This window comes from Canis lupus, chromosome 23 (assembly GCF_048164855.1).
Source record: "Canis lupus baileyi chromosome 23, mCanLup2.hap1, whole genome shotgun sequence".
Lineage (NCBI taxonomy): Eukaryota > Metazoa > Chordata > Mammalia > Carnivora > Canidae > Canis > Canis lupus.
Window position 1 is genome coordinate 39,305,785 of NC_132860.1, and position 12,130 is coordinate 39,317,914.

The 12,130-nt window shown below is 34.8% G+C and overlaps 1 protein-coding gene across 2 annotated transcripts in view; it reads left to right on the forward strand.

The window, feature by feature from the left end:
- Positions 1 to 12,130, forward strand: part of TMEM135 (transmembrane protein 135) — a 247,977-nt gene that overhangs the window by 201,797 nt on the left and 34,050 nt on the right. For both annotated transcript variants that reach the window (XM_072794963.1, XM_072794962.1), the window contains one exon: positions 11,843 to 11,884. In XM_072794963.1, the coding sequence (XP_072651064.1) occupies positions 11,843 to 11,884 (42 nt within the window). The remainder of the gene's footprint in view (positions 1 to 11,842; positions 11,885 to 12,130) is intronic.

Consider the following 12,130-nt stretch of genomic DNA (forward strand, 5'->3'; position numbering starts at 1 on the left):
TATAAAAATAACCCCCAATTCTAGAATTACTGTTAAAAAATGAATCCAAGAAAGTTGGTACCCAATTAGAAATATAATTGCTATGAAGTATGATGTTTTCAGTTACTGCACAGATAAAAATTTCTTTCTTTCAACATAGATCTTTTGAGTGACTTATGTGCTATGCATTGCTGTAGGCACTGGATACATAATTGAACACTATGCTACAGTAATTAGGAAAAAATTGAGCTTAGAACACACACATATGTTTATGCACATATGTAAATTACTAAATAATATGTTGTAGATAAGCCTATTTCTGAAACCAATACCAAAAGATTTTAAGATTATTTAAAGTTACTGTGAAAAAAATAAATGATGGTAGGATTGGGAATTGTGCTTTCAATTTTCTTAAATGTAATAAACAAATACACCTGATCTTTAGTGATAATATGCTTGTCCTGTATGGCAGACTATTTATTGTTCAGAAACCTTTGCTGCTCCTCTGTGGGGAAGCATTACTTACCTACCCTATCTCAATATCATGCCAAGCCTCAGCTTTGCCTTAGCTAATGAAATATGAGTGGAAATGATTTATGTTTACTTATGAGCTGAAGCTTTGAATGAGAACATAGTGTCCCACATTCTCTTTTCTTCTCTACTCTGAATATGCTTCTTCCTCACTGTAAAGTTGTAAAGTCTGAAATAAAAATGACCTGTAGGGACGCCTGGGTGGCTCAGTGGTTGAGCGTCTGCCTTCGGCTCAGGGTGTGATCCCTGGAGTCCTGGGATCAAGTCCCACATTGGGCTCCCTGAATGGAGCCTGGTTCTCCTCCCTTTGTCTATATCTCTGCCTCTCTCTCTCTGTCTCTCCTGAATAAATAAATAAAATCTTTAAAAAATTAAAAAAAGTAAAATAAAAATGACCTGTAAGTTGAGCTATAGTCAACCCTTGTTTGACATATAACATGAGCAAGAAAAAAAACTTTTGTTGTTGAAAGCCATTGAAATTTTATTGCAGCAACATAACCTAGTCTAGTGGTTGTCAAACTTGAGCATGCATTAGAAACATCTGAAGATTTTGTTAAACCTCAATTGTACAAGTTTTACAGATTATTGGGCCCCATGCTCAAAGTTTCTGAATTCAGTAGGTCTGGGGTGGGGACCAGGAATTGCATTTCTAACCAGTTACTATCTGATGCTGAGGTGTTTCAGAAACCACACTTTGAGAACTAACCTTTCTTGATACTGCCTGTTAGTTCATATTTTTGAATACTCTTATTACTCAATAGATGTGATTGCACCAGTGCAGAATATTTCCCAACTTCCTTAATAAAGAAGTAAACTCTATAAACTACTCCTTCAATTTCTGGAACATGGACACACAAAATGTCATAAGAAACCCTAAATTTGGTAGAGTGGATTAGATGACCATGGAAATTACTATCATATTAGGTTAAAAAAAAAGCAGCTGAAAAGATACAAAGAACAAAGAGAGTTTGAGAAAGAAGTAGTCACTTCTAATTATGGGAGAAAAATGCCATCCTGATGGACTTAGTAGGAATTCTCTTTAAAGAGGAGGATGGTTAAAGAGGTCATTGCATATGGAAGGACTGAGGATGACCACAGTGAGAGAGGTGAGAAAGTGAAATGCATCTGAACGCAACTATTGATAGAGTTTGCTACTGAGAGACAGATGAGGGAGAGTCTCTTTCAGAAATCCACTTTCTTACTTGGTCCATAATAAAACACAAGCTTCAGTTCAGTACTGTTTTTTGTATTAATGTCTGGGATTGAGATGCTTTGGGAATTTATGTTGCTAAAGGTGGCAAATCTAATACCAAGGGTAGGCCTTATGATTGTTCAGGAAGTCCTAGAGAGACTGCTGTGAATAATAGCTATTGTGAAGAGGAAGTGGGTGAGAGAAGCCAGCATGTAGTGCTGACCAAAGGACACTCTCCAGTAAGTTAGGTTTACCTGGAAGACATTTGGATGTGAGGAAATGGAAGTTGGTTCCATGCGCTTCTGTCCTGGGTAAAGTCTTTGCGTAGGACCAGTTGGAAGAGCGTTGCTCTCTCCCATCATTCACATGTTCGTGGTTTGTCTTCTCTGGCCCAAGGTCCCACTGCTTCTCTGTGATAGTTCTCCTCCACAGGGAGAACTCAGAAGACAGAAAGGCAGTTGACAGGGATGTAGAATGATTTTACTATCATGTGAGGGTGTCTAAGAACAGTTTTCAGGCAGATCACTCAACCTCTCTGGGCCTTGGTTTCTTAATCTGTAAAATAGAATTCTCCCAGGTTCCAATATTCCATTTTTCTAATACTTCCGGCCAATAAAATACCATTACGTGTTAACCTGACCAATTTCTATTATACATACCACAAATTAAGTTCATAATCTTTGAGATGCCTGAAGTAAGCTGCAGTATTTGAAATGAATGTTTTTCTTTTAGAGTTAGGATGCTCTATAGTGCTCAGTTAATCAGAAAATAGTTTTCTAAAAGCTTCCAAAATGTTGTTTTTGCTTTACTACCCATAGGTATGTATTTTATTTATTTTAGATTTGAACTTTGATAAAAAGCATATGACCTAATGTTACAGTTTCAAATAGCTGTTCATTTTGTTCAATTTGAAAACCAATTGCCATTATTATTTTAGTGACATAGATACCAACATGCATTTGAAAACAAATTAATGTTGATTCAAAGATTCTATATAATTGAAAACATTTGTTTTAATCTCTTTCACAACCATTTAGGGGAAGAAAATGAAAACCCTTGCCAGTCTTGAGGTCTTTAAAAAAAATAGATCGGTTCAGAATTGTGGTTATAATTTCATTTAATGTAAATAATTTGTGGGCATAGTAATGCCATGATCTTAGGAAACTTGCTAAGTTTTTCCTTGGATTTGCATAAAACACCAATTTGATATTAAATTTGGTTTTTGCCTCTAGTTAATTTGTCAAGTCTAAACACATGCCATTTCCTCAGCAGCTACAAACAGACCTTTCAGGGTTAGGTCCAGTACAACTCAGATCTACTCCTTTTACAAGTATTTTGAAGGTTGACTAGTTTTGCTATTACTAATTCGTTTTGGTAGGGAAATTCATCCTCATTAACATTTCTTTTAGAAACATTCTGAAGGTGGGAAGCCTGGTTGGCTCAGTGGTTGAGCGCCTGCCTTGGGCCCAGGGCATGATCCTGGAGTCCCGGGATCGAGTCCCACATCGGGCTTCCTACATGGAGCCTGCTTCTCCCTCTGCCTGTGTCTCTGTCTCTGTCTCTCTCTCTGTGTTTCTCATGAATAAATAACTAAAATCTTAAAAAAAACAAAAACAAAAACAGAAACATTCTGAAGGTGATTCTTCATTCCTTAGCAGTTGAAGACAGTTTGGAGCATGACCTTCCTTAGTCTGTATTTTAAAGCAAAAACTGTTTCAGCCTCTGCAAGTTTAAGGAGAAATATGATTCTCTTGGAGTTGTTACTGTAAGTTTGTTATCCAAATGTTTCCAATTTATATTTAGGACACACCAGAAAAAAGTGCACAATAATCATCTGGGGACTTACAATCACACTTGATTATCCGTAACTGCTGCCTGCTTCAGCAGCGTCCCTTAGGTTCTTGAGAACAGAGCTAACCACCAGTGTCCCATTCCATATGAAATAAAGTACTGTAAAATATTTACCAGAATAAAAAATAACTTTTTTAATGCACTGGGAGAATTCACTTATATTTAAAGAAATCCAATTGAAAATTAGTTTGAAGACATACAGTGTGTTCATGAAGCAAACAAAATAATCTTCCTCAAATTTCTAGATTTGTTGCTCTTCTAACTTCAGATTTTTGTATGAGGTTCTTAAGATAGGAATATAACATTAGTTATTTTGCTTTCTTATAAAAAGTGCCATATGCAGGCTGAAATTGAAAACTCTATTAGTCTTCTAGTAATTAGACCTAAAAGAAAAAGCCTGTGGTGTGTATGTAAGCAATGTGTAATGTATTTTAATTGCATACCCCAAGTTCTGAGTAGTAAATTGAAATTGTTGATTTAAGCTATTGGAGCATGCTATGTGATTAGGACAGTGAAGGTTTATTTATTTATTTATTTATTTATTTAGCAAAACAAAAATAAAAGCCTGAAATTAACTCCATGTCAGTCTGTTTTTTTTAATTTTTATTTATTTATGATAGTCACACAGAGAGAGAGAGAGAGAGAGAGAGAGAGAGGGGCAGAGACATAGGCAGAGGGAGAAGCAGGCTCCATGCACCGGGAGCCCGACGTGGGATTCGATCCCAGGTCCCCAGGATTGCGCCCTGGGCCAAAGGCAGGCGCCAAACCACTGCGCCACCCAGGGATCCCTATGTCAGTCTTTTTAAAAATATTCTTATGATAAACAGATGTCAATCAAAGTTCTATAATTGTTGATCAAGTTTCAGTTACTAAATTATAATGGAGTGCTAATTTGAGTTTCTGCGCTTGAAAATTGATAAGAAAAATTGGTTATTATTTTATGTTTTCAAAACAGAATAAAAAATTAATTTAAAAAGAAACTAAACATTTCAACAAAGATAATTCATATGGCCTCAAGAGCAGCCTAATCCCAGAACTTGTACATCCCTTGTGGAAATATGGAAGTTTTCATTAAGAAGCCACCAAATACATTGGCCTTGCCCAACCCTGCTGAGTAGGCTAGATTTGGCATATATCTAGCCAATAAAGGGAGCCAGAGAAATAAGAATATACCAAAGCTGCTCAGCCTCTAATGTAAATTATATTAATCATCTTACAGATATTCATACTATAACTTTCCTTTGGCTGATTTCAACTAGATTCAGGTATATGTCATTTTTGGTACCTGTATTGGTTTAGAATATATGATTTTAAGATCTTCCAACACCATACTGAAACTTTTTTTTTGAGGGGGAGAGAGACAGAGAGAGAGAGAGAGAGTGAGAGAGAGAGAGAGAGAAATTGAGCACCGAGACCCCCATGTGCAGCAGAACGGGGTTGGGGGTGGGGCGGGGACAAGGGGCAGAAGGAGAGAGAGAGAACTTTAAGCAGGTTCATGCCCAGTGTGGAGCCCACCTGCAGGGCTGGATCTGAGGACCCTGATTTCATGACCTGAGCTGACATGAGTTTCATGAGTTGGACACTTAACCTGCAGAGCCACCCAGGTGCCCCAATGTAATGAAAACATTTCAGTAAAATCATGCTTTTTCTTTCATTAAAAAAAAAAAAACTATTTATGGGACAGCCCAGGTGGCTTAGTGGTTTAGTGCTGCCTTCAGCCCAGGGCGTGATCCTGGAGACCCAGGATCGAGTTCCATGTCAGGCTCCCTGCATGGAGTCTGCTTCTCCCTCCCTCTCTCTGTGTCTATGATAAATAAATAAAATCTTTAAAAAAAAACTATTTAAAATTGCATGAGTTTTCTTTATAATAAATATAACAGTAAGTCACAAATTTGAAGTATTCTGGTTCCTTTTTAACTTTCAAATTAAACTTTACAGTCATATTTACTCCAAATATGTTTTTAGTACCAATAATAATTAGACAAATTAAAATTTTGATTTTGATTCAGCTATTGTGTGTAACTTATTTATGATTAGCTTCATGTCATTCTTGTTATACCTTCTGTATGCCTGAACTTTAAGCATTTTGTCTTAAATAATTTTGTTCACATATAATAATGTAACTTGTTTTTGATACTTGAATGACAAGTGATTATGATATAACCAACAGAACAAAAGTATTTTAAGAATTATCAGGGGGATCCCTGGGTGGCTCAGCCGTTGAGCGCCTGCCTTCAGCCCAGGGCGTGATCCTGGAGTCCCGAGACCGAGTCCCACATCGGGCTCCCTGCATGGAGCCTGCTTCTCCCTCTGCCTGTGTCTCTGCCTCTCTCTCTATCTCTCTCTGTCTCTCATAAATAAATAAATAAATAAATAAATAAATAAATAAATAAATAAATAAATAAAATCTTTAAAAAAAAAAAGAATTATCAATGTATTCAACTATTTTAAATTGAGTTTATTTATTTATTTAATTTATTGCCAGTCTGTTAGCATCTTTAATTATAGTTTTGCATATACTGCTTTTCTCAAGTCAAATAGTTTAAGGAGATAAAGAAAAAGGCTACACTAAAGAAATTTAAAGCTGAATTATAAAAAGCACAGTAGAGTAAACTAAGCTCTTGAAAAGCATTAGGGATACAAAAATTTTATGTCATAAAAAAAGAAATTTTGTCATAACTTTTAGTCCAGGTTATTTTTATTTTTATGGCAGACATACACAGAGCTTTGCAGATACCTGTTTTTTTTATGGTCAGGTGTGGCATATAATTTATTTTGCCTTCCTCAAGAGATCAGTAGTACAGTGTCTCTTGTGTATTATGTGCCCAATAAATAAATGACTGTTGATCGAATAAAGATAGGTGATGTGCCATTAATCAATATTTGAGTTTCCTTCTAATCAGTTGAATGATTAAAAATGGACAAAAGATCTCAGAAGTTGATACTTAATGCATGTTTCATCTTTTTTTTCTTTTTAAGTCCCCATAGTCACCTAATTATCCATGTTCATTGGGAACAGGGTTTCAGAAAGTTCTAATCTAACCTGTCTATTTTAGTTAGTAATTTTATGCCTTCTAGCAAAACTTTTACAGCACTATTAGTGAAATTGACTACTTTGCGTTTACATTTTCTGCCATTGTGTCAGTGTGAGACAAAGATGAATAACTTTTGCACTGTTTAATCTGTTCTTAAGATTCAAGTATTGATGTTTTAAATTAAACTGTATAAATAATATATAAATGTATACCTGTAAAAATTAGTTTAGTAATATATAGAGAGTAAAAGGTTATGTTATTTTCATGCATCTTAACCCATTCTACTTCATTAAGATAACCTATTATCAAGTGTTTCGGATATATCCTTTTGACCACTTTCTATAGCATTTTATATGTATATACTAAACATTTTACATTTTGTCATTAATTATATTTTAGCATTGATATTAATATAGCCAACAATGTAACATTTAATCATTATTGAAATTATATCTATAGAATCCCTTCTTTTACTTGACAGTGTTTCTTATCAGGTCTTTCTATCACAGTGTATTATTCATCTACCCCAATAGTTAGTTTTGTAATCTTACAGTTGAAAAAGAAAAGGTTCCCTTTGAGCCTTTGCAGAAATAAGTTCCATATCAGTAAGTATTACCAAACAATAAGCAAGTGTAATAATATTAGTGGCAGGCCAGTAATCTCAAGGCAAATTCAGGGTTTTTTTTGTTGTACGGCTTAAAAAAAGTTTTTTTATTTTTGATGTTGGTGAGATAATCTCTTTAGGTTATTAGTGACTTGGAATAATTCATTTTAGTTTTCTTTTGTGATTTCTAATAACACTCACTTTAAATAAAATGATAAAATAATTGGTTAGAATTTCAGAATTAAAAGATGTCGAATCAATCAACTATGAAGGTAATTTATTTCCAGGCTCTCATGTAACAGATGACAAAATTGAGCCCTAAAATTAAATGGTTTGCTCCAGGTTGATAGTGAAGTTATGACTACGAATCGTTCAAATCAAGAGTCTTAACATTGTACTGTGCATTGTCTTCAAGAAATGTTTTAAACATTTAAAAAGTACTACATCTAATTATATCCCATTATGTTTACCAAATTAAAACTGCATAGATTTAATAAAAGAAAGTAGGAAACAAAATAGTTTTCATTGTTTCATAATAGAGAACATATAATGATATAACACATTTATATATCAGATTTTAATGTTGATGTCAAATGGTAGACAGTTCATAAAGATTTCATAACTATATAGAATGATAGGAACAGAAACATCAACTATAATGAAAACCAATATTATTCACTTGTGGGAATTTAATGAAGTGTAACTAAGATTAGCAACATTTTGTATGTCTGTAAATGTATTTTTAAGGGAAAACCTAACCTTGTGTGTGATGATAAATCACATTACAAAGCTATCAACTGTTCCAAAAATGGTTTACTACTGACATCTGCTGGTGTAATGTGGTAATAAAGACAAAAGTATCTCCTGGAAGTAATTTCATGGAAATTAAGTGTGAGACAAAGAATCTTTGTGGGCAAAATTGTTTTTTTCAACTATCATTTACACTTACAATTAAAAAAAAATGTGTTTTTGGGTTCCCTCTCCCATTGGCATTTGACCAAGTGTATTATTCTGAAAACAATATTAAACTTTATCCTTTTTATCCACAGTATGAAATTCTAACCAGAACCTGTAGCATTAGTTGTGTATCACTTAAGTTGATATGATGCTGCAATTTTTTCCCTCCTCTTTCCTGAACCTTACACGTAACCTTGCAAATGCAGAGATTCAGTAACTATGTTTGAGTCATACTATTTATCCCATTTATTGGGTAACTGTAATAGAAAAGTCTGTACATGACTTATATGCATTAAATTTGTGCACACTCAAAAATTAAAATGAGATTTTATATTAAGGATTTCCTTATGAAGAGAAATGACTGGGTTTTTTCCTCCCCTCCAGAACAGATGTTCTGCACTATAAAATATGGAGGAATAAAATACACTCAGTCCTGTATATTTTTTCTATTGGCACTTATTTCCTAGGTGATTGTATCTAGTCCTATGGATTTCAGTTATACTTATAAGTGAATCACACCTCTTGATCCCCAAACCTGTACAGCAGCTCCTGGCTTCATTAACATTTCCTTTCATAGATTACATTCATCTCAAACTTATCATGTTCAAAATAAAACTTTTATTTTTCTCCCCAAACCTGTCCCTCTTGTAGTCGTCCTCACTTCAGAAAATGGACATTTTACCCTTCTGTTTGTTCCAATCAAAAATATTTTAATAATCTGTAAATTTTCTCTTTCTCTTGGACTCCACATTCAAACCATCAAGAAATTCCACCAACTCTGCTTTTGAAATGCACTTTTAAGTCTTAACCACTTATCTCTACCTCTACTCTACTGCCTAATGATCTGGTCAAGCCACAGTCATCTTTTAGGGGGGCCTAATTAGCCTCCTTGCTGTTAACCTTGCCTTCCTGTAGTTCCTTTTCCAATGAGGGGCCAGAGATTATGTTAAATTTATGACAGGTCTTTGTCACTCTTCTGCTGAGAACCATCCAGAGTTGTTGTTTTTCCCATGGTTAAAGGGTCTACAAGGATTGTAGTAGACCACTCCTCTCCACCACTAGTACTGTGACCTCCTCCTGCTCTGCTCCGGTTACAGTAATCTACTTCCGTGATCTCCTTCCATGCCACACGAACTGCTCATCAGGGACTTTCTACCTGTTCTTCCTTCAGATAGATACTCGTCCCTTGTTTCTCTAAGGCTGCTGATCACATCATCCAATTTCACCTTCTTGGAGAGGCCCTTCTGAACCACACGATGTAAAATAAGAAGGCCCGACTCCATCTCTTTCTCCTCTTCCCCTGCCTCCTGTTTTGCCACAGCAATTTTCACCACCTGATGTATTCACTTGTTTTGTCGTACCTTTCCCTGACCTAGAATGTCAGCTGTATGGAAACAGATTCTCTGTTGTCCGCTGTTAACCTCCTTAGAACTAAAACTAGTGCTTACACATAGTAGGCAGTCGGTCAGTATTTGTTGAGTAAATCAGTGAGCCTTAATACATGAATGGAGAAAGTAATTTGATTTGCATTATAATAACTGAATCCATTAAATAGTGAGGCACCTTCTAAGGGGATCTGTTCTGTATAAAGCTTTCTGTGCATACCATACTTCTTACATTTAACTCAGATTACGATAGTGTTTCATAGTTAGGCTAAGGCTCAGACAGTACTCTTGGTATAAAGATGCAGGGCGATATTACTATTTTAAAGATTCTTCTTGGGGGAATAATTACTTTTTTGTTCTTTTGACATAGACATCTGACCCTCAATTACATTAACAGACCTTATACACATGAATGGAAAGAAGAATAGCCCCTTTTGAATTCGGGCTAAGACTTTATCAATATGAAGTGCTTCCCACAGGGTTTTGGTGAAAGAACCAAACTTCCATCATAATGAAATTGCAAATTCATTTGTACATGCCCTTTTTTATTTGAAAGCTACTTTTTGATGTTTGGTCTGCAATTAGATTTATTGTTTAAGGTCACAAATATGCAATCATGACTAGACCTAGTTGTCAGAACCCTTTATCTATTCAGCATTGCACAAAGATAAATGGCTATCTTTTAACAATAACATACCAAAGCCAAAATTTGTTCCCATTTGTATATAATCTTTAATCAATCTGCTGCTTTCTTTTTTCCAGTCAATAGATGCATAGCTTACCCCCTCACCCCCCACCTACCTAGAAATTGCCAAATTATGGGTTTTAAATTACTGAGAAACACTTTCTTCAGATGGAAAAAGATAAGTTTAAGAAGGTTAATGCTATAATTTTCCCATGCATATTTTTAGCCCAACATATGAATTCTTTTGCCTTTACCCTCATTCTGTGTGGGGTGAATAATTATGTAGTATGTTTGCTAAATTCTGTGATTACATTTCTCGCGGTCAACAGGACCATGAAGTAGATAATTTTGCTTAATTACAATGAATTCTTAAGTGTTTTAAAAGATCTCTGTACACACAAATTAAATTCTTTTCTGAGATTCTATGTGTCCTCCAGTAAAAATGTCTATATTTACACTTGTTAAGATAGGAAATTCATAAAAATATAAGAAATCTGTATTACCTTTCATACAAAAGGTATACTGAGAGAATTGCCCAATTAGATTTGAGGCTGTACTTTTTCTCCAAGAAAGTCCAGTGTTTAAAATTAACATACATTTGAGCATCATTGTATCACCAATCTCTACAGTTTCTCCAAAGGATTCTGATACTAAGTATCCAACAATTCTTTAGTAACTTTATCATACTTGTAAAACAGGCCACTAAGAGTAGCATAGTAATGTCCCCATTTTAAAATCTTGTTTAAAATTTTTTTTCTTCATTGTCATGCAATTTGAACCTTCCCCCTAACTAAAAGGAATACACTGTTTCAGAAGGAGGTGTAAGAGAAAACCACAGCTGTTAAGTCAGAGGAGCTTTTAAAATTTTTTCCTGAATTCTAACTACTCTTTATTTTGTGACCTCTTGGTAGTTGCTGCATTTTGGAAGAGCCTCTGCCCAGCTATGGAATAGAGAAATACCTACTCATAGAGGTGTGAAATAGTTAAATGAGATAACACATATGAAGTGCCCAAAACAATGCCCAGCAACAGTAAATACCCAATAAAAATTACTTGAACTCCTGCATCTGTACCCCCCTCCCGCCCCCACCGACCTCACGCTGTTGCTCATGCTGTGTTATTTGTTCTGATTGGACTTACTCAGAAGTTAAAACTCTTGAACTAAACTTGAAGCCTTTTTGTGCCTGCCGACTCTACATTGCTCTGCATTCACTGAATTAATAAGTAAGAAGTCAGGACCTTGAATTGACCTATTCATAATACCCAGCAGGTGTATATGGCCTTTTCTTCTCAACAAATTGCTCCCCCAGGGATTGGGCAAAATGAATATTCCACTCCCAGCCTTCATTTTAAGTCCACATAGAACCTTTTAGAAGATACACTTAAATCTCTCTTTGACCTGGAAATATAAGAGTTGAGCCTTAAATGTTGATTTGACATAGGAAATTTTAATCATCCTGTGTAAGATGGCTTGCTTCATTGTTTGTTGCATTTGTACTGCTCAGATCAGTGTCCTAAAAGAATTTCACGTTTTAAAAACAGTTTCAGAAAAAATTTTAATAGCTACTTAGTATACTACTCCATATCTTAAAGATTGTCACTTTATCATTTTTATTATTTTAGGTGCAAAGATGGTTTGAAAGGATTTACATTCTCTGCTCTTAGGTAAGTAGTATATTTTATTTAATTTTTTTTTTTACATTCTCTGCTCTTAGGTAAGTAGTATATTTTATTTAATTTTTTAAAAAAGTAATGTCACTTGTACATAATTACAGTAAATGTTTATCGACTCAGTTTTCTAGTTGAAAGTAATGGCAGAAATCACATTTTTATGATTTTGTTAAAAGAATAATTTATTGGATTTCTTTTCCCTTAAAAATCAGTCAATCAACAACTATTTTGGGGACCTAT